This window comes from Gambusia affinis, linkage group LG18 (assembly GCF_019740435.1).
Source record: "Gambusia affinis linkage group LG18, SWU_Gaff_1.0, whole genome shotgun sequence".
NCBI classification, from domain to species: Eukaryota; Metazoa; Chordata; class Actinopteri; order Cyprinodontiformes; family Poeciliidae; genus Gambusia; species Gambusia affinis.
The window spans coordinates 24,494,573-24,517,655 of NC_057885.1; the positions used below are offsets into that span (position 1 = coordinate 24,494,573).

Below are 23,083 nucleotides of genomic sequence, written 5' to 3' on the forward strand. Positions count from 1 at the left end.
CCTAGTTGTCTCTCAGAAGTGGCCTTGGACACATTAATATATTTTAAATGTACACACACAACACAGCTTGTAAAGTGTGATAACTGAGAATATGATTGTGAATAATTGCGCCGTCATTTATGCCACTTCTTGTGGTGCAGGACAATGTTCCACCAAATGAAAAATTACAGTATGGCAGAAATACAATAATTAAAACTCAAGGATTTATTTAAAACAATAACATAAAGAATGTTTCAAATACAATTCAAAACAACAAAAATCTCTTCATCATCTGAGAACTTAAAAAAAGTCACGGTTTAGAAATTCCCCTAAAAATATAAAATCTTTATAAAACTCAAAAAATTATATGCAGGACTTTCTGCTGAAACCGTTTAATGACTTTTTATGAGGAAATGTCCCAAAAGTGAGGAACCAGAACCAGTTCAACACCAAACTCTGGACGTTGGTCCGTTTCGACAGGCTGGAGAGGAGCAGCAGAAAAATCATCTTCAAGCACCAACAAAACAAACCAGAGGAACCAGAAACACCAGAAACACCAGAAACACCACGGACCCAGAGGAGAACACGGACCGGACCGGACCGGACCCAGAGGAGAACACGGACCGGACCGGACCGGACCGGACCCAGAGGAGAACACGGACCGGACCGGACAGGACCCAGAGGAGAACACGGACCGGACCGGACAGGACCCAGAGGAGAACACGGACCGGACCGGACCCAGAGGAGAACACGGACCGGACCAGAACTCACCCTGATCAGTTGCTGTTCTGACATTGTGAACCTGAAGGAACAGCTGAACAACGTCAGCATAAGTTGATATCCAGACGTTACAGTTTTTACAGTTTTTAGTTTTTACAGTTTTCCTGAGGAGATGCAGGTTTCCTCTGCAGACGGGTCCAGGTTCTGGTCCAGGTTCTGGTCCAGGTTCTGGTCCTGGCCTTCAGGTTACTTCAGCTCAGGAGCGCCCCCTGCAGACGGATTTACAACAGACTTTAAATGTTTCACATTCTGACTGTTTAAATGTGACTTTAAATTTTATAACTAAGTATTTTCAGGGTTTAACTCCGTTTCTGTTATTTTCTACCAAATTAGAAAATAACAAATTGACTTAAAATGTAAGTAGTTTAATATCATTTTACTGTTTTTTACTATTTTAAGCTTCAAAATCATTTCAAACTTGAGTTTTTTAATCCAGACTGTTTTCTGAACTCGTTTTCCGTTTGCTGCTCATTTCTGTGTTTCCTGTTTAATGTTTTAAACTTTGTTTTATGACGTTTGGTGTAAATTGTGAAGCATTTGGTCAACTGCTGATGTTTTAAATCTGCTGCTGTAAAAATAAATGTAGACAGCAAACGCTCAGCTTGTGATCCTCAAAACAGAAAAAGTCCAAAAGATTCACTGAAGTCTTTTCAGACTTAAAACATTAAAACTTTTTAAACTTGTCGGCTTTTCAGATTATTCTTTTTCAAAAAATTATTTAGCTTTTTATCATCTTGAACAAAATGAGCAACAACATTGTTTATCTTTAAACGTGTCAGAAGAACAAAAAGCTGCAGAACGTTTTGCATTCGCAGTGAAAACCTTCGTCTTTTTCTGTCTTCTCTCTCTGAGTTTCAGTGACTTCTGGGACCAAATCAGGACGTTTTTTATTCCCATCAAGCTGCGTTACAGTGAGAAACACTGAGCGTCGTGTGAATCATGGTTTGTATCGGCTTTATGAACAAGAGTCATAAAAACTAATTAATCAATAAATATTTGCATGATTTATCGTGTTTCCTTTCCGACTGGATGATAAAGTTTTCACTCTGGTTCCTTTGGCTCGTTTTTATTCATAATTCTTTTTATTTGCTGTTTTGTTTATTTATTGTGGATATTTTAAATGTCTTCCACCTCCAGTGTTAAACGTTAAATGATCCATTACCACTAAGTTACTTGAAAATGATCCGAAAACAACAATATTATCGTTTATCGCAATAACTTCTGGGGCGATTCATCGTCCAGTTTGATATTGTTAGCGCTTTATCACGAGGAAACTCTTCATCTATAAATGATTATTAAATGATTATCAGCTGCAGGACTTTGGAACGATTCTTTAAACGACTGAATCAGTTCCAAATAAAGACCCAGAGCTGCTGAGCTGGTCTAGTCAAATCCTACCAAGCTTCTTTTCTAATTAAAATATTTTTCTCATCAGCATCGTGTCTTTATTCTGCCAGCAGTGAAACCGTTCTGCTCACATGGTTTTGTTTTCATGAGTGTTGTGACTTTAGTCTCGTGTTGTAAAAGAAAACTTTGTGCGTCACCTTTGTGTCGACTCAGGTGTCCCTTCAAGCCGCCTTTGGTGAGGAAAAACTTCCCGCAGACTTTGCAGGTGTAGTTTTTCCGGTGAGTCTGGAGGTGGTTCTTCAGTGAAGCCGTTTCTGCCAGATATCTGAGGCTGAGGAGCCTCTGAGTCTTTGAGTCTTTGTCTCCATCGTCACTGTCGACTATCTCCACCGCCTCCATGTTCATCAGGGTCTTTACTGCTGATTGCTTCACTTTATCCTGAACAAACACCTGAGGCAGTGAAGATGCTTCGTCTCCATCATCATCCTCAACATCAATGATCTCCATCTCCTCTTTCTTGCCGTTTGTCTCTTTGTTTAGTGAACGCTTCACTTTTTTCTTCTTTGCCGTTTTCACAGCTCCTGTTTGTCTCTTTGCATCTTTACCAGACGTTGGAGGCTGCAGAGACGCGACTGCAGTGGACTCTGTGTTTTTATCACCTTCATCCTCACTGTCGACTATTTCCACCTCTTCGGTCCTCAGGTTTGTCGATCCAACTGCCGGTTTGACTTCTTTCTTCTTCCCCTTCTTCTTCTTTTCCTTCTTCTTCTTATTCTTCTTCTCCTTCTTATTCTTCTTCACTTGTTTTTTGCTCGTGGTTTCCTTCATTTCATTTTCTGGCCTCCTGGGGCAAAAAGACGACAGGCGGGAAGACTTTGTGCTTTCGCACTCGTCGTAGTCCTCGCTGTCCTCCGTTTCGTCATCGTCTCCCTGGCTGTTCGCCGCCTCGCCAGGATCTTCCGGTCCCGTCGGATCTTCCTGTCCCGTCGGATCCTCGGGTTCAGTCTTCACGTCTTGCTCTGAACTCTGCCCAGATGTCGCCGGCTGCAGAAGAGCGAGAGAGAGCTTGCAAACCAGAGGATTTTTGTAGTAGTTTTCATCCTCGCTGTCGTCGGTCCGCTCGTCGTCTGTCTGGATGTTCGGCGTCGGGTCGGGATGTTTGACCGTCTCCTCCACAGGATTACTACCTGGGCTGCGTTTGGGCTCCAGATCTGAGACTTCGGTGGACTTTACATTATTCTGATTGCAGTCGTCTTCGCTGTCTTCTGTTTCATCATCCTCACTTGGTGCTGCTGTGTTGGACTGACTCTTCCATCTTTTTCTTCGTTTTGTTCCTTTTTTGCTGCAGGGAAAACACAAGTTAGCATTAACATGCTACATGTCTATCAAAATAAACGGCTATGAAGGAGGCTATTAGATACATCAACAATGTGTAAATCAGATGGAGATAATCGGTCTGCAGTCGTCCCACAAACCATCAGGCTCTCCAGCAACGCAGTGTTTAGCAGGAGCTAATGCTAAAGCGTTAGCAATCAGTTTAATTCATTCACAACTTATATTTTCCACAATTCCCTTAGATATTGTATTTGTGTTTATATCATGTTCTCTAGAATCATTTCTTTTGCTTCTTGTTTGACAGACAGATAAAAAAGCGAACAGGAAACTGACCGGCTGTGTAAGCAACACCTGCCTACTTCAAAATAAGAGCATGAATATAAAAGTTTTCAACTATTCTTAACAGTCAATAACCGAAACTTCAACACAGGCATCAAACTTTAATCAACGGAAAAACGACAAAACAACCAAGTAAACAGCGCTAAGTTATGGCGCTAGCGCTAAGTGAGCTAACAGTTAGCTAAAGCGCTAACTGAAAAATTTGCTCCACTATTAGCAGAAATGAGTCCCACAGTGACAGTTTGCAACTCAGACCTGAAGATGCAGATTTTGTGAAGTTTCCATGAAACTTTTGAAAAGATTAGTTTTAAATTATTAAAGGAAAAAAAATTTCTTGAACAAAACTCAGCTGTTGAAGCGAGTTCTGTTCGCTTCAACAAAATCCTGACCATTTTCCTGATGCAAAATGGTCAGGAAACACAGTCACCACGAAACCCAGTGAACCCAGCAGAACCCAGTGAACCCAGTTGAACCCAGTTGAACCCAGTGAACCCAGTGAACCCAGTTGAACCCAGTGAACCCAGTGAACCCAGTGAACCCAGTTGAACCCAGTGAACCCAGTTGAACCCAGTTGAACCCTGGTGAACCCAGTTGAACCCAGTGAACCCAGTGAACCCAGTGAACCCAGTTGAACCCAGTTGAACCCAGTGAACCCAGTGAACCCAGTGAACCCAGTGAACCCAGTGAACCCCGGTGTGGTTTGGTCTCAACCTCTGCAAACTGAACGCTGCATCTTCACGCTTCGTTTCATTTTTTAAATCCCCACAGAGATCCGTCTACAGCCTGGAGGAATATTCAGGACTTACCTGGTGGGAGAAACGTCAGAGCGACTCCGTTTCACGCTGGTCTGGACGTTACGTTGCTCCTGGAAGAGTTTGAGACCCGGATGAAGCCGACACCTCCCCACCTGAACACTGAAACGTCGCCATGCGCTGCTGGAGCCTCACAGGAGAGAAGAGAAAAGGCTTCTGACCTTCAGGCGGATGTAGAGCAGAGAACCGCCGGCTGATCTCAGGGTCCTGCTGATGTCACCAGACGTCAGATTCTGCAGGTTGATGGGCTTCACGTCGCCGCCGTGACCGGTCAGGAAGTCCAAGGCTTCTCCGGCCAGCTGAGGGAAGGTCGTCCGCAACAAGCTGAGGAACTGGGCCTCCTGAAGGCTCCCGGGACACTGGAACTCCAGGATGGGGTATTTCTGCAACACTGGGACAAATAAAGACGGCTGGTCACCATGGAAACCTGAACACACTGAGCAGAAACAAAACTGGAGCTGTTATCTTTGGACCTAAAGAGGAATGATTGAGAGTCATAGATCTAGAGTTATAGATCTATGACTCTTCCAGCTGGAAACCAGAGACCAGGCTGACCTCTGACCTCTGACCTGACCCTTCTGTTCTCCTTCTCCCAGCTGCAGAACATTACAGGACCAGAGGACTAAAGTCTCAGATCAGAGAAACTCATCCAGGTTTAGTTTCTCTTTAGCAGCTTTGACTCCTGCAGCTTTCAGCTTCTATGCACCACAAATCTGGAACAAACGTCCAGAAAACTGAAAAACTGCTGAAACACTGAATGGCTTTAAATCTAGACTACAAACCCAGCTGGCTAGAGCTGCTTTGATTAATAATCAATGAAACATTAATCAATAATCTGATGTGTAACAACGAAACCCGACAAAATGTAATATTTCACTTGCTGAATGTTTTTCTGTGATTTATATTTTTATGTTTTTATGAAGCAAAGCTTTTGAACCGTCATGTAGCTGAAACCTAAATAAACTTGATTGATTGATTATTGAAAGCTTTCAGTTCACCTAGAGGAGAGGCAACGTCCATCATGGGGTCGGCCACGATGCAGATCTTCAGCTCCACCAGGTCGTCGGGGTCAGAGGTCATCCTGCTGGGATCCTGAATGCTGACAAAATAAGAGAAAACAGAGAAATGAGTCAGAAATCAAAGAGTTTAACTGAGGAGGGAGATTTATCAGGATTTATCAATACGATTCCAATATCATCACACAAATACAGCCACGGCGCGGGAACCGAAAGCAGAATCCTTATGCAGGGAACCAGTTCCTGTAGAGAACCAGTTCCTGTAGGGAACCGGTTCCTGTAGAGAACCAGTTCCTGTAGGGAACCAGTTCCTGTAGAGAACCAGTTCCTGTAGGGAACCAGTTCCTGTAGGGAACCAGTTCTTATCGAGAACCAGTTCTTATGGAGAACCAGTTCCTGTAGGGGAACCAGTTCTTATGGAAAACCAGTTCCTGTAGGGAACCAGTTCTAATAGAGAACCAGTTCTTATGGAGAACCAGTTCTAGTAGAGAACCAGTTCCTGTAGGGAACCAGTTCTAATAGAGAACCAGTTCTTATGGAGAACCAGTTCTAGTAGAGAACCAGTTCTTATGGAGAACCAGTTCTTATGGAGAACCAGTTCTTATGGAGAACCAGTTCTTATGGAGAACCAGTTCCTGTAGGAAACCGGTTCCGGTAGGAAGCCAGTTCCTGTAGAGAACCGGTTCCTGTAGAGAACCAGTTCCTGTAGGGAACCAGTTCCTGTAGAGAACCAGTTCCTGTAGGGAACCAGTTCCTGTAGGGAACCAGTTCTTATCGAGAACCAGTTCTTATGGAGAACCAGTTCCTGTAGGGGAACCAGTTCTTATGGAAAACCAGTTCCTGTAGGGAACCAGTTCTAATAGAGAACCAGTTCTTATGGAGAACCAGTTCTAGTAGAGAACCAGTTCCTGTAGGGAACCAGTTCTAATAGAGAACCAGTTCTTATGGAGAACCAGTTCTAGTAGAGAACCAGTTCTTATGGAGAACCAGTTCTTATGGAGAACCAGTTCTTATGGAGAACCAGTTCTTATGGAGAACCAGTTCCTGTAGGAAACCAGTTCCTGTAGAGAACCGGTTCTAGTAGAGAACCGGTTCCTGTAGGGAACCAGTTCTAATAGAGAACCAGTTCTTATCGAGAACCAGTTCTAGTAGAGAACCAGTTCTTATGGAGAACCAGTTCCTGTAGGAAACCAGTTCCTGTAGAGAACCGGTTCTAGTAGAGAACCAGTTCCTGTAGGGAACCAGTTCCTGTAGAGAACCGGTTCTAGTAGAGAACCAGTTCCTGTAGGGAACCAGTTCTAATAGAGAACCAGTTCTTATGGAGAACCAGTTCTAGTAGAGAACCAGTTCTTATGGAGAACCAGTTCTTATGGAGAACCAGTTCTAGTAGAGAACCAGTTCCTGTAGGGAACCAGTTCTAATAGAGAACCAGTTCTTATCGAGAACCAGTTCTAGTAGAGAACCAGTTCTTATGGAGAACCAGTTCTTATGGAGAACCAGTTCCTGTAGGAAACTGGTTCCTGTAGGGAGCCAGTTCTTATGGAGAACCAGTTCTTATGGAGAACCAGTTCTTGTGGATCCCCAGTTTTAACCCGGCTGTTCCTGACTCACCTGTCTTGTGGAGTTCTTGGACGAGGATCTTCAGATTCATCGGCTTCTTTCTGAGGAAGATTCTTCTAGAGTTTCAGAAACACGTCAGTGTGATCAAACGTCTCCGGTGTGTTTTGAGGTAAAGAATGTGGTCGGCGGTCGACGTACCAGCTGCTGGATGCAGATGACCGAAGCCCCCAGAGAGTCGATGGTCGCCTTGATCTCCTCTGGAGTCACACTGTTCAGGTTCAGCTGCAGCATCTTCTGGCCTTGAAGAGCAAAAACACTGAAGGGCTGATCAGAACCCAGCTGAGAAAACGTGGATCTGAGGAAGGCCAGGAAGTCGGACTGCTGCAGACCTCGGGGACACGTCAGCTCACGGATCGGAAACTTCTGGAAAACTGAAAAAAACAAGCAAAAAATCAAAACTCAGCAAGTCAGATCAGGTTTTACTGAAACTGTTAGTGACTGTAGAGCCAGAACTGTCTCTATGGTCAGTTTTAAAGAAAATCATCAGTTTGGTTATTTACCAAAACATCAGGACTTTAAATAAACTACAGTTAACTACTGAGAGGAAATTACTGGAGCTTAAAGTTAAAGCAGGTTGAAAAAAGAAACTATTTTATTTTCCTAAGGGATTCCCCAAGGCTCCATGCTCGGTCCTGTCCAGTTCTCTCTCTAAAGCTATCCATCCTTAAAGAGCAAAATGTTTTTTATTATTATGTTTATGGAGTGGAAATCCTGTAAATGTTAGTTTAATTGAACCAACATGAGGTGATGCGTATCCTGTTCCTCCCTGAGTTTCTGCCTCTGCAGGATTCTTGTCAAGCAGCTGTTGCTGTGATCGTTAACTCATGTTTCTGATTATTGATCACTTTGGACATTTTATTTTTATTTTATATTTTTGTCTGTGTGAGGCTACATGCTTCGATTTTCTGCTGTTTCTCTTGAAATTCCTTTAATTTTGAATATTTTGCATATTTTGTTTTGTGGCCTGGTGCAGCTGTGACCCGCCTGACGGAAAACAAACCGAACCGTCCAGAGTTCAGCATCACAACACCAAACTGTAAACCTTCATGTTGTTTTCTGTGAAAGCTGTCGTGTTGACTGTGGGATTGTTCCTGTTTTTACTTTTACATGAGAGATTTCTGATTTTCTAAACTGCATCATCAACAGAAAAGTCTTAATTACGGCGCTGCAGGCTGAAAGTGGAAGAAGCTCCTTCCTGAGAGGAAAACGAATCCATCTGTGAATCCTGCAGGTAGCAGACGTTCAGGCTGATGTGAGTGTCTTCATCATCCGCTGGGTTAGGGTTTTCATTTCTGGAAGATGGAAGAGGGAGGATTAAAAGACGGAGCTGATCAGATTAAACGATCAGATTGTCTGGAAACTGAAAGGTTTTTACCCGTTACTGGGTCCAGCTGGACTCTCTGCGTCCTGATTGTTCTGCCGAGTCTCTTCTGTTCTATCACTGGGTTTCTCTGGATGCTGAAAGGAAAATGTTTCTAAGTTATCAGGTAATCTGAGGATTTCCTGCTGCGGCGGCTGTGACCGGATCCGGCCTGCTGCAGTACCTGGAGCCGGACGTAGAGGGCAGACGTCCCGGCCGCCGTGCGGATCAGCTCAGGCGTGAAGGACTGCAGCTGGAGAGGCAGCAGCTTCCCGTAGCGGTTGCAGGTAAAGGATTCAAACCGGGTCAGCTGGGGGAAGGAGGACCTGAGCAGCTTCAGGAAGTCCGCTTCCTTCAACCCACGAGGACACGCCAGTTTATTCAGACAATACTTCCTCCGCACTGAAACGCACAAACAACGTCAGCAGGAACAGAGAAGAAAACGACACACAGACAATAAACAGCCTTTAAACACATTTCAGACAGGAACTGCACACGTTCAGGGGAAAACAGAAACATATTTATGTTATTTATGAAAAAACTCAACTAGAGAAACAAAAAGGCTTCATATTCTAAAATGAATACACCGGCGACGTTCAACAGAGAATGTAAGAATAAAAAATTATTCCTCCTCTGTTGTCCAACAGAATCAGTTGTTTGCTTTGTGAATCCATTTCATATTTATCCACTTAAAACAGTCCAGTATTTTTATCAATTCCAGTGTTTTTCAAAGTGACAGCCTCAGAAAGTTGGAGAGAAGATGATAAAAAATAATAATCTAATTGATCTGTGATTCCTCCAGATCGATTAGATCAGATCAATTTTAAATCCACTTTTGGTTTAATCATAAAATCTAACCTGAGTCATTATTTTAAAATATGCTCATCTTTCTATTGGCAGATTATCAAATTAATAGAAAAAAGACCCTAAAACCCATAAAAACTCCTGTTCAACTGGAGTCAGAAGCTGTGATGCAGCATTTATGCTAAGCTAATGTAATAATTATTGAACAGAATAAAAACGAAACGCCTCACTGAGCTTTAATTCACCTTCTGACGTGACGACTTCGATGCTGGAGTCCTCCAGGATGTAAACCTTGAGGATGATGAGGGCGTCTGTTTCTTTGTTTTGAGACTTTTTTCTGAGGAAAAAACAACATTTAGAAAACTAAACATTGCTTTAAATAATGAAAAACAGAAAATTATTGTAAAAAATTATAATAAATCACTTTTTTCTTGGTGCCTCTGCCAGCAGATCTTTCAGGCTGGACTTGATGTTTCCCTCTACAGACTGAAGAGAAAAACTCATTTTTAGAAACCAGATAACAACTTCCTGTTCGGCCATCTTGGACTCCTGAGGACTCTTGGCGCCAGCTGCAGTACCTTCAGTCGGATGTAGAGGGCAGAGTTCCCAGCAGCGCTGCTGATCTGTTCTGGCGTCAAGGACTTCACTTTCAGAGGCAGCAGTTTCTTGGTGCTGTTGGTGATTAAATACTCAAACGGCGTTCCGGCGGCCAGCTGGGGGAAGGTGGACTTCAGCAGCTTCAGGAGTTCTGCCTCCTGCATCCCACTGGGACACCGGAGCTTTTTGGACTTGTACTTCTTCAGCACTGAAACAGAGCAATCAGGAACGTTACTCCAGTTGTTCCTAAAATAGAAACCCTGCAAGACCTACTCTGGGTTGAGTCTGTAGCGTCTGATAACCAGAGGCGAGCACCGCTAGCTACAAAGCTAGCTGCGCTAACCCACAGCACTAATGAGAAGCATTATTTCCGCTAAAGCTAATGTGCTGTACCAACATAGCAATTATTGGAAGCTAACGCTAAAATGCTGTAGCAACGTAGTAATTATTAGAATTACTCAGTAAATGTTTACCGGTCTTGGACAGAGCCGTAATTCGGGAGTCCTCAAAAACACGGACTTTGAGAACGATGACATCATTATGATGACTCTGATTTTCAACCGGCTTTTCCTGGGGCGTCTCGTTTCTGCTGCGGAGAAACAGAAAAAACTAAAGGTTTAGGATGGAATGAAGATTTAAATGATTCACCGTTTACAGTGTTTCTGTTTTCTCACTTGGCGTCGGGTGCAGTCTGAAGCTCCATGGGCGGAGCATCTTCATCGTCAAAGTCATGAGTACTGGTGGGCTGACAACTTCCTGCTTCCTGCTCAACTGGACACTAAGACAGAAGAACATTTTTTAACCTTTTAATTATTATCTGTATTTTCACTAAAGCTATGTCTCAACATAGTAGTTAGTGGAAGCTAACGCTAAAGGGCTAACCAACATAGTACTTAGCAGAAGCTAACACTAACATAGTACTTAGCAGAAGCTAACATTAAAGAGCTAACCAACACAGTACTTAGCAGAAGCTAACGCTAAAGGGATAACCAACATAGTACTTAGCAGAAGCTAACACTAACATAGTACTTAGCAGAAGCTAACATTAAAGAGTTAACCAACACAGTACTTAGCAGAAGCTAACACTAAAGCGCTAACCAACATAGTACTTAGTAGAAGCTAACACTAAAGGGCTAACCAACATAGTACTTAGCAGAAGCTAATGCTAAAAGGCTAACCAACACAGTACTTAGCAGAAGCTAATGCTAAAAGGCTAACCAACACAGTACTTAGCAGAAGCTAACGCTACAGTGATATTCCAACATTATAATTCTAATTTTACCGTCTCTTATCAACCTGTTTGTCAATGAAAGTTGAGTTTATTCTTTCTGGTCGGGTGCAGTACCTTCAGGCGGATGTAGAGGGCAGAGTTCCCCGCTGCTCGGCAGATCTGCTCCGGTGTGAAGGCCTGCAGCTCCAGAGGTTGCAGCCTGTTGGTCGGGTCAGTGATGAAGGACTCAAAGGGAGTGCTGGGGGCCAGCACAGGGAAGGTGGACCTCAGCAGCTTCAAGAAGTCGGCCTCTTGCTGGCCTGAGCGACACTGCAGCTCGTGAACCGGGTACTGATCATCCACTGGAGGGGGAAACGGCAGCCATGTTCCGCTCAGACCAGAGCAATCAACCCAGAAACAGAACCTGAGGAAGAAGAGCCGCCCTACCTTGGTCTGAGACCTCCTCGATGGTCCAGTCGGTCAGGATGCAGATCTTAAGATCCACATAGTTTTCCAGGCCGGCTACGAGCTGGAGGCGATGGGCTTCAGACGGGAGATCCATATTGATCCCGTCAGTCAACCTGAGCAAAGGACACCCAGTTAATCCAAACCTGGACTGACTCAGACTACTGACACCATCGGAAGGTTTTGAGCAGCACGTTGTCTTCTTACACCCAAATAAACTACAAAGAAGTTTTTAAAGTCAAAGTTAAACAGAGAAAGACGATCCGTTTCCATCAGAGGAAGATTTAACCTTCTAACCTGGAGGCTTCGTCAGGACCTGGCCCGTCGATGTGTCGGCCCTCCATCAGGCCCCCGGTGTAGGAGACGATCTGCAGGGTCTGAGGATTCTCCGACTCTGGACACGAATCAGCAACAACAGCAAAACAATTAGAACAGATTTAAAATTATAATAGAATAACAGATTTACAGAAGTTAACAAATGAAATATGATTAGCAAAGTCATGATTTAATAAAACGTGGTGTTCCACAGGGTTCTAGTCTAGGGCTTCTGTTTCTATAGTCCTTATTGATTATTGGATTATTATCATTACCTAAATAATTATGTTAATAAGTGAGTTAATGAATAACAAAAGTTACTGAACTAAGAAAATTTAAGATAAAAACAAATCAAAAACAAACAAATAAAAGTTAAATTTAAACAAGAAACCTAACAGAAAAAAATATATATATAAATTAATAAAATAAAAATGAATTTAAAAAAAGTTTTTTTTGGGTTGCCTTTAAAGGATTAAAGTAAAAAGAAAAATTTTCACCACAAAAACAAAATATGAATAAATGAAACATAAATTTAAAACACAAAATGCCCAAATTAATTTTAATATTTTGAAAAACATGGAAATAAAAAGTTAAACATAAGAAACGTTAAAAGTCAAAATATATATTATACAAATATAAATGAAATTAAAATTAGTTTAAAAAGATGTTTAAAATACTTTCCAGGTTATCTTTAAATTATTAAAAAGAAAATTTTTATTAAAAAAACTAGAAGTAAAACTTTTCAGACTTCATTAAATGAAAATATTATTTAAATCAACAGAATGAAACTTTCTGCAAACTGCAGATTAAATAAGTTCATAAAGAATACAGATATTTATTATTTGAATAATTGGATACAGAACAGAATTAAATAAAAATAACGAGTTGTGTTTTTATTCAACCATTTTTTTTTATTTTGTTGGAAAATATTAAATATTTTTTACATATTTTTTCATAAAAATCAACATCCTACAGTTTTATTCAAGTTTAATGTTTATCTTTATCCGAAAATTTAAAAGTAGGAAATAAAATTGCGGCTCTTTAAAAATAAAAAACTATTTATGTTGTATTTTTTTATAACAAGTTTGCTTTTTAAAAGTTTTTGCTCTACTTTTATTATTATTATATTTATTAAAAATGACTCATTAAATAGTAACGTTAAACCAAAACACCTCAGTTAATTACAACATTAGTGTCTTAAATTATATTTTAAATAGTTTATTTGTCTTTGTGTATAAATCCAGTCCGTCTGTCTTTCCTACTTATTTCACACGTCTGTCTCACGTCGTCCTGCCATCTGTCGCCTCCATCAGCGCCGCACAGAGAGAACAGCATCTGGTCGTCTGATCAAACAGAAATAATCAATATTATCATTATTATTACTGAATACAGAACCAGGTCTATACATACAGTTTAATCCATAAATAGAGAATAATCCAGGAACCTGGATTATTTTAATCAGATGCAAACAGAGGAAAACGTTTCATTAGAATAATAAATATTCAGAGGAACGTCGACATTTATTATATAAAAATAATTTTATATAATAAATCTGTTGGGAAATGAATCAAAATCCATCAGAAATCAATAAATTAGATTTTTTAAATACTAGGTTATTTAATTCAATTTAAAAGTATGCTGCTTGAAAGTTTATGAACCGCCTGAACATGGTGAATGTCTTCTAAAGAAAAATTAGAATAATGATGAGAAATGAACGTCCAAAGCAGAGCTTCATGATGAGGGAAAAACAAAAAACGTTTTCATTATTTATTCAACAGAAGTATTTTATCAGAAGTATGTGAACTCTTCCAGTTGTTCCTTTAGCAGTTTTACTTTAACTAAACCTCTTCTGTAACCACAGAGTCTCACATCTTTCTGGGTTTTGTCCTTCCAGAACCAGCAGACTGAGGTTGGACATTCAGCAAGTACAATTTACTGAAGTTACTGGGAACTGATGGTTCTGTTTTATATGGAGTCGTTCAGGTCACCACCTTCCTCCTGATGTCTCCTTTCCTCTCTGCATTGTTCATCTGGTCTTTCAGCCAGACTGGTTTGGTTGGTTTTCTCTCCCTTTGAACCTCAAAACGTTTCCCAAGGATCTCATTTGATTGGTCTTAACTGATTACTCAAACGCTCACATGTGTTTCACCTGAATCTTTTGTCTTTCCCAGTGCAGCTGTGATCCATTTACTTCTGCAGATGCTCTGATTTCATGTTTCATTTAGTCAATTCACACATTTCCCTCAAAACAAGCAAATGGAATCGATGAACATACAGTTCATGGACCAGTCCATGTTTTGTCCATTTCAAAGTCTTTCTTGGAAAGATCCACGTCTCTAGTTAATATTTTGTTATGACAGCCCTTCCAAAGTGGTGGCTGAGTCGTAATTATCAGGTCATGAAGTAAACAAACCCTTTGGGAAAAAGCTGCTTTTTGAGACTGGAGTATGTTGAGAAAAATGATTATTTTTAGTGCTTAATACAGTTAATCTCACGCCATGTGTAAAAGGTATATTGAACATTCTTATTTGAACAAATGTTAAACATTCTCCGGAAAGGGCTGTAACTTAGAACGCCATAAAATAATATTCTCTTGAAAGGCTGTAAGTCAGGAGGCCATAAATAACATCTCCTCCTGAGAAGAGGTCAAGAGGTCGGAGTTTCTCAGAGTCTCTCTGCATCTGGGATCGTGAAGCTGATGGTTTACAGCATGGAATGTTAAAACTAACATCTAATTTCTAATACATCTTTTAAATATTAATAGCATGTTTTTGATTAAAGTGTATTATCTAAGTTAGAACTACTAATCTAGGAAATGATGAATGTATTTGAAAAGTGTATTATCTGTGACAATATCAGAATCAAATGAAAATTGTTTGAATGTTATGTTTTATAGGTTAGAAAAGGAATTCTAACTCATTTTGTTTTGTTGATTTTATGTGACAAGACAAAGATTTAAGTTTTTGGAGATGCTGAAAGCAGAATAGCAGAAACTATGTTTTGTGAAAGTAACTTATAATTTTACCAAGTAGTAAACGACTTTTGATTTCTGCCGTAAACTTAGGGGAAGGTCTAAGTTTTCTGAATATCCAAGGTAGCTTCTGGTTGGTCAAACAGAGCTACGCCTTAATGGAATATATTAACAAGGAAAGAAACACCTTCATTATAAGAGTGAATGCACAATAATAATAATTCAGATAGCTTCCCTATTCTGCCTTTTTCGGCATCAGCTTTCTCCAAAGACATGTCTTTGCCTTTTCTTTCTCTGTCTTTGTCCCTTTTTCTTTTAATTCTTTTGTCTCAGGTAAAGAATGTATATCTCTGTAACTCTGCAGTTTTCTTGTTAACTCATACGCTGTTTGTATGAGATTAAACTCTGTAACTCTGTGACGTCATCACGCATCGTCGTTCCTTGTCGACTCACGCCGCCCGCTGAGAGGACCCGGGAAACAGGAAGAAAGAGAGAGCCAAGCTTTTTTCAAATTTAAGCTAATTTAAAATATTCTTCCCTAATAGTAAATAAAATCATATATATATATTAATAAACTCATCATTATCTAAAAAGATTCTATTCTTTCTGTGTTTCTCTGGAATTTGAGTTGTTCCAGAGAAACACAGAAAGAATAGCAGGAAGCTGATAAGTGTGATAAGTGTCCCACATTGGAAGCCAATATCAGAAACTCTGGAGGCAAAACTGAGAGCTGGTCTGATAAGAAAAACACCCAAAGGCTAAAGGTCAACGCTTGTGACCCAGAGACCAGGGAACTGCCTTGAGACCTCACATGCACTAAGACAGGAGATTCCACAGTACTGAAAGGATTTGTGTGTGTGTGTGTGTGTGTGTGTGTGTGTGTGTGTGTGTGTGTGTGTGTGTGTGTGTGTGTGTGTGTGTGTGTGTGTGTGTTAGCAGCTGGGCTTTTGTTTGCCCCACCTAACTGCACTGAGGAGGAGATTAGCTTTTGGATTCAGGTTGTTGGACCAGGACACCGGCCCTCCAGGACCAGGATTGTCCACCACTATGTGTTTTATAAAAATGCTTTGAACTGCCCCCAAATTAACATTTTGTAATAAAAAAAAAAGAACAACAGAATTTTAACAATCGAAACAAGAAAATTAAAAAACGATAGATAATTTACCCACAGGTTCCGCTAGGAGTCGCTGTTTAACACCAATTGACCATCTTTGTTTTTCTAATAAACACACGTGTGACGTGTGAATTTGAACCGTTATTCCTGGAGCGCTGATATATTTAAAATGTTTCAGTTGTATTTTTACAAAAATACTACAAATTTCCGTTATATTTTTGTAGAAATTATACAGAACATCCTTTACAGCTTTACTGCAGCTGCCAAAGCGGAGAGGCTCGCTGGTTGTGGCTTAATGTTGGAAAAGTTTGGCTGAATTTCAGCAGGCCGTCAGGTACTAAATCAAATATTTCTGCTGAACCTGGTTGACAACGATGCTTTTAGGCAGATAACCGACCTGTGGGCTCCTCTTTAACCCGAGGCTGGAGCAGCTCCAGTTGGCTCTTCAGGCGGTCTATCTCCTGCCTCAAGGCCGAAACCTCCGCCTCGTACAGGAGAAAGGTCATCTCCACGTCCGCCAAGATCTCCGAGGCGGCCAAGCTCAGCTTCCCCGAGATGACGCCCGTCAGGCGGCTTTTAGACGCGTTGTAATCCATATTATCCGTAGGAATAGCTACATCGGAACAAACTGGCGCGGATGCTCCGCCGGAAGTTACACGAGCTGAAGCGAAGAGAGGGAATAGGTTAACCCGGAAGTGAACGATTCAGCCCACATAGCAGAGGATGTTTCCGCGGAGCTCAATCTGAGAGTGAGTAAACATGAATAGAAGTGATCTGAGAGGGATAATCACGGAGCGGCTGAGCTCGGCGGCCAGAGAGGTGCTGGCGGCGGTGGAGCGGACCGTGGCCGGCTACGAGCTGGAGGCGTCGGGCTTCAGACGGGAGATCGACCGCCAGAGGAGGCAGCTGGAGCTGCTGCAGCCGCAGGTCAAGCTGCACAGAGGAGGTGAGAGGTGGACAGGAGGCTGGAGGTCCGGGTTAAAGATAAATAAGATGATTTTTAGTTAACCGGCACGGATTTATCAGGTGTGTCCTTAAGATTAGGAAACATGGGGCCCTGGGCCCTAAGGGGGGTGAAAGGTGAAAGTGTTTAGTTTTTTGTTTTATTTATTTGTAGTTGGTGTGATTAGTACTGAACAATAAGCAATAAATCGATTAAAACAAACTCAGTAATTTAAATTTCAATTATATAAACAGAAAATTTGATTAAACAATAAAATCGATTACTTATTCCTTTTAGTCCTAGTTTAACGTTCTTAATAGCTTATATTTAGAGTCTTGAGATTAACATGTCATGTACAGAGTTAGTTAAAATTCTGACTTAATTTCTGTTTTCAGTTTGCGTTCAACCTGGAAAAGTTTTGGGGAAAGAATCTTAAATTCACTTGTTTATGAAAATGAAAGTTTTACTTTATAAATGGAGGAAATGGCTTCCTTAAAACAGTTTTCTTCAAATCTTCATGTATTTAAGGAGTGACATCAAAATAAACTAGAATAATTTAGACAGATGGAAAAGGATGAAACATTTATTCATTAAGAAGGATAACAGGTGTTCTGCAGTGTGTTGATCTGTTTGCTGTTTAATTTTCAAGTTTTGCTTCCATAAATTATGTTGATCAGATTTTGTTTGTTTCGGCCTGCAAAGGCAACGAGCCGATCCCAGATCTGCAGAGCCAGGAGGAAGGTGGTGAGGAAGAGGAGCAGCAGCCCAGCGGTAGGACTCAGCTGGAACCAGAACCAGAACCAGACTGGAGTTACTGGATCATGTCAGAGATCAGAACTCTGCCGTTGTGTTCAGGTGAGGCGGCTGAGAGTCACAGTCGACCTGGGAACCTTTCTGATGAAGGGGCGGAGCCAACGACGACCTTCAAGCTGAACCAGGAAGTGAAGGACAGACATTATGGGAAACCACCAAGGTAACTGGTTTTAATGGGCTTCATGTTTGATTCGTCTTCTTGTTTTTCTCAGAAAAGGTTCTCCTGGTTTAGTGTTTCTGTGCTAAATCTTTATTTTAACCACAGCTAACACAATCCGTATGTTTCTGTTTTTAGTTGTAGGACAGAAAGTTCTCCTGCATGTTAACAACATTTACTGGATGATTAGTTGTTCCAGTAATTACTGCCATAAATGATATTATTATAGTTTTTAGACCATTTTTCATTTATGTATTGATAAAGTGGCATAACAATGCAAGTTCACTTTCTACAAGCCCAATAAACTAGAAGAACACTGAATACACTGGAACTGGAATATTTTAAATATAAACCACAAAACGAATCGAAATAAAATCGATTCTGACGTCTGTAAATAAAATTGTCCTTCAAAAAATATTAAAATATGTCAGAATGTAAGTTACTGAGCTAATTTTAGTTTCTCATGAGATTTATTGATTATTGTGACAGATTAACAGGAAGTTCTTCTGTGTTCAGATAAACTCATTTCCTGTTTCTCCAGCTGCAACATTCTTCTAACAGCAGAAACATTTTTATTCCAGGAAGCGACTCAACACGTCGAAACTCTTCAGTCTGAGAGGAACGATCACAGAGCTGCTGAGACGGGCGACCAGAGACGTGCTGGCGGCGGTGGAGGGGAGCGAGGAGGTGGAGGAGGTGGAGGCGTCGGGCTTCAGGCGGGACAACGACGGCCAGAGGAAGCAGCTGGAGCTGCAGCCAGGTCAGTGGACTGGAGCCAAACCAGTCACAGCTGCTGGGTTTACTGGTTCAGATCATCACTGAGCTGCTCCCACTCAGACAGTAACTGGTTACATTGAATCATTTTTACTGAACTTTCTGAAGGAAAATCTCTACAAAAACATCAAATCTTACCAAGTATTTTGTTTACTTTTTACTGCAAATATCTTTAAATGACAAAAGTAACTTAAATTTTACTTTTCAGCAAGAAATAAGAACTTGTTATAAATTAATTATTTCATATTATCAAAATATCCAAGTTAACTGATGATATGGAAAAATATCTTGAAATAAATTGTTGACATAAATAAGCTTCTATATTTTTATTATTATAAAAAAGTCCAGATGATTTTATATTTTGTTCCACCTGATGATTTAATTTTTAAGTATTAAAGGACGTTTTGATCAGTTATATTCTGGTTCCTCCTCCCGCGGCCAGATGTGCCGACCCAGGAAGTGGAGGTCGTCGTTGAGGAAGAGGAGCAGCTCACAGGGAGGACTCACCTGAAAACTGGTTCACACAGAACCAGAACCAGAACCAGAACCAGAACCTCCAGCCAGTCAGACGAACTGCTGGGTTCAGGTGTGGAAGGAGCGGAGTCTCCGCCGCTGAATGATGAAGACGATGGTGGTGATGAAGAGCCAGTAAACGCCTCCAGGCTGAAACAAGAAGATCTGACGGACCCGGACTACAAGATCCCATCCAGGTAACAGAACCAGAACCGGACTGGTCCAACAACAACTGGTCAAATACTGAGTCTGTAATCAGAGCAAAAATATTTCCTCAGATGATCTGCATCGTATTTAAGTGTCCAAAAGTTTAACCTGCCTCTAGCTTTGACCTCTGAACCCTCCGGCCAACCAGAGATCACCTGCTGTCGTCCCGCTGCAGGTCGGCTCAGGTCAGAGGTCATCCTGGAGGCCGGCGGCCCGGCAGACCTCGGCTCAGTGGCTCAGCGGATCAGCTGGCGCTGCGGGTCCGAATCCTGGAGGATTCCCGGACCAGAGTCCTGTCCAAGGCCGGTGAGAGCCCAGAACCAGCTCTCCCAGTGCATGCTGGGAGCTCTGCCGTCGTCTCCCAGTGCATGCTGGGAGCTCTGCCGTCGTCTCCCAGTGCATGCTGGGAGCTCTGCCGCCGTCTCCCAGTGCATGCTGGGAGCTGTGCTGACCAAGCTGTTCTGCTGTCAGTGTTTCAGCGCAGCGTGGTTCTGGACCTGCAGTGCCCCCGCGGGCTGTCGGAGCCGGGCTTCCTGGACCTGCTGCGCTCACGCTGCCCCCTGCTGGCGGCCGGTCGGCCCTTCGACGTTTTCATCGCCTCCAAGAACCGGCGGCTGCAGCCGCTGGCGGTGCAGAGCCTGACGCCGGAGCAGATCGGCTGCGGCCTCCGGTCAGGCGGGAACCCGACGCTCTACATCCGGCTTAAGGTCCGAGCAGAACCGACCCGGTCCAAACAGCGCCCACTGGCTTCTCTCTTTAATACAACTTTATTCTCAATTTTAACAACTTTATTCTCATTATTTATAACTTCAGTGTCGTAACTTTGGGACTTTATTCTGACAATATTACTATTTTATTCTCATAACTGTTTTCTTATTCTTGATGCTCCATCACACGTTTCACTCATTCAGCTCCAAGTTTTAGTTTCTCTTATAAAACAAACTGAATGTTAAGTTTTTGACATGTCTGCCAAATAGATTTTACTCCGATAAGTGAGGGAGGAAACCGACTGTTTACCTAAATTGTTTAATTTTAAAATAAGAAAAAGTTCAGTTTGATTCATGGAAACGTGAATCTTCATTTAGTTTGTGAACGTTTTCTTCCAGGGAAGCGAGGAGCCACCTTCAGCCGACGCTGCGGCGATGAGGAGAGATAAAAACGACCTTCATTCCTGGTAAACGGCTGAGATCAGTTCAGTCAGAGGAAACGCGCTCAGTTTGTTTCACTGAAAACAGATTTGATTCGTCTGCACTGTCAACTAAAACACAGATCATTTCCTCTAGTTTTTATCTGAATGATTCCCTGGAAGCTTCTGTCAGATGAAGAAATTAGATTTCTGTCGGTATTAAGAACCGACCCAGTGACCCCAAACAGAACCGAGCTGCTGGTTCACAATAACTGGTTGGAAATTAAACGTCCGGTTCATCCAGATTACTGGTAATCCAGTAATGCTGCATATCTGACCAGTTTGGATGGGAGGAAATCGTAACAATGAGAAACTTTTATGAAGCTGCATCAGTTGTGAGTTTCATCTGAAGTCAGAATAACTTTTCAACTTCCTGTTAAAGTTAAACCAACTTCCTCTTGAAGCCGAGTTTCTTTTGCACTTCGGCTTCCTGAAGATGGATTCCATCTATAGTTCCACCTGTGGGAATATAAATGTTCCACCTGTGGGAATGTCTGCAGTCTGAGTGGTGATTGTTGCTCCTTTCTGACTTTTACATCATTACTGTGAGACACGAGTCATAATTCTGCACCAAACGGCGTCAAATCCCACCAGAACTCCCACTTCCCATCAAGCAAGTCCAGTGAAAATATTCCAGGTCTTTCTCTGATTAATACCAACAACATCATTTCAAATAATTATTCACTAACAGGCAGCACATTTTCTGAAAACCAACAACAGCACAACAACAGCAGCAGCAAAACAGCAGCACTCTGGAGGCAGCTGGACTGAAACACTGACCTGCAGACGACGCCCGGCCGTGCCGTCACACAGCTGGCTGTGTGTGATTGCCTGAAGATTGATTGCAATCATTCATCTATGTTTATTCTTGTTTTTGTTGTTGCCTCTGCAGCCCTGTGGACAGCAGTGAGGAAGCCGACCCAGGCCTTGATGCTGAAGATGACAACTGGAGCCCTGACCCTGAACCCCAGACCGCCAAAAGGTCGAGGAAACGGAAGGAGAAAAGGGCGACGCAGCTGACCTTGGAGAGCAAGAGGTCGTGTAAGGTGTGTGGCGCCTGGTACAGGCAGCTGGGCAGTTTGATCAGCCACGTCTGGAACCACGCAGGCGACCCGCAGAGCGTCTGCGGCGCCTGCGGAGAGAAGTTTGAGTCTGCAGACGAGCTAAAGGAGCATCTTCAAAACCACCAGAAGGTCCACAGCTGCCAGCACTGCAGGAAAACGTTCGTCTCCGTCCAGAGCCTCGCCTTCCACGAGGCGAAGCACACCGGAGAGAGTCGGTTCAAATGCAGCGTCTGCAGTAAAACCTTCACCAACATGGCCTCCCTGAACTACCACCACTGGCTGCACGTGGAGGACAAGCCTCACAAGTGTGACGTCTGCCTCAAGACCTTCGGCTTGGAGTCGCACCTCATATCCCACAGGAAGCTGCACGCGGTCAAGGAAAAGCACGACTGCGACGTCTGCAACAGGTCGTTCCGGCTTCGCCGCGCCATGACGCAGCACCGCCTGACCCACTCCGACGACAAGCAGTACGCCTGCGACGTCTGCGGGAAGCGCTTCAAGCTCGAGGGTTCGCTGAAGGTCCACGCCAAGACGCACACAGAGAGGGACCGGACGTTCCTGTGCCACGTCTGCTGCCGGACGTTCCTGTGGAAGGGAACGCTGATGGCTCACCTGAAGACCCACAGCAGCGTCCGGCCGTTCGTCTGCGCCGTCTGCACCAAGGGCTTCTGGTTCAAGTGCGACCTGAAGAAGCACATGAGGATCCACTCCGACGAGGCGCCGTACGAGTGCTCGGAGTGCGGCCGCCGCTTCAAGCAGAAGACCAACCTGGACAGCCACATCAAGATCCACCTGGGCATCAAGAGCTTCGTGTGCAGCGAGTGTGGGAAGGAATGCTCCCGACGGGAACACCTGAAGGTCCACATGAGGACCCACAACGGAGACAAACCCTACAAGTGCAGCGTCTGCGACAGGGCCTTCACCCAGAGCCACTGTCTGAAAACACACATGAAGAGCCACCCGCCGGAGGGAAACCTGGACCTGGAGCCGACCCCGACTCACGAGATGGACGAAAACCCGGCTCTGGACCCGGCTCTGGACCCGGCTCTGGACCCGCCTCAGAGCCACCACATGGAAGGAAACCCGGTTCTGGATCCATCAGAAACCTGAACTCAGGGACAGACTGATACCTTACATTCATGAATTTACACCATCCAGACTTTTAACATGTGATAATTAACTTGTAATGACAAATTTTAAAAGAAATAAAACAGTTAACGACTGGAGAGTTTCCCAGTTCCTTCAGTTAGTTACGGAGCACCACAAGGACCAGAACTCGGACCTGGTGCCATTACTGGACCACATGGGGTAAATTTCCATTTTCATCTTGGTTTTATTTATACAAGTGCAAATTCATCACTA

General features: G+C 42.8%; 2 protein-coding genes across 6 annotated transcripts; one reads left to right on the top strand and one right to left on the bottom strand.

The window, feature by feature from the left end:
* Positions 1-32: 32 nt before the first annotated feature.
* Positions 33-16,747, bottom strand: LOC122820796. 5 transcript variants are annotated; one of them, XM_044098407.1, is made up of 20 exons: positions 16,462-16,747; positions 13,242-13,322; positions 11,962-12,058; positions 11,647-11,780; positions 11,335-11,561; positions 10,664-10,767; positions 10,463-10,575; positions 9,971-10,197; positions 9,817-9,878; positions 9,638-9,729; positions 8,773-8,990; positions 8,604-8,686; positions 8,390-8,520; positions 7,367-7,599; positions 7,220-7,281; positions 5,591-5,691; positions 4,754-4,983; positions 4,587-4,645; positions 2,304-3,448; positions 33-968 (listed from the first exon to the last, which is right to left on the bottom strand). In XM_044098407.1, the coding sequence occupies exons 1-20, from the start codon at positions 16,658-16,660 to the stop codon at positions 946-948; spliced, it is 3,621 nt and encodes a 1,206-aa protein (XP_043954342.1). In that variant the 5' UTR covers positions 16,661-16,747; the 3' UTR covers positions 33-945. The 5 variants fall into 5 exon arrangements, with proteins under 5 accessions (XP_043954342.1, XP_043954341.1, XP_043954343.1 ...); XM_044098406.1 differs by having other exon boundaries at positions 7,220-7,284; XM_044098408.1 differs by having other exon boundaries at positions 7,220-7,269; positions 10,463-10,578.
* LOC122820803 lies at positions 16,692-22,947 on the top strand. The gene is made up of 9 exons (XM_044098419.1): positions 16,692-17,010; positions 17,710-17,778; positions 17,863-17,980; positions 18,559-18,737; positions 19,194-19,461; positions 19,647-19,777; positions 19,943-20,178; positions 20,578-20,645; positions 21,550-22,947. The coding sequence occupies exons 1-9, from the start codon at positions 16,824-16,826 to the stop codon at positions 22,829-22,831; spliced, it is 2,538 nt and encodes an 845-aa protein (XP_043954354.1). The 5' UTR covers positions 16,692-16,823; the 3' UTR covers positions 22,832-22,947.
* Positions 22,948-23,083: the final 136 nt, after the last annotated feature.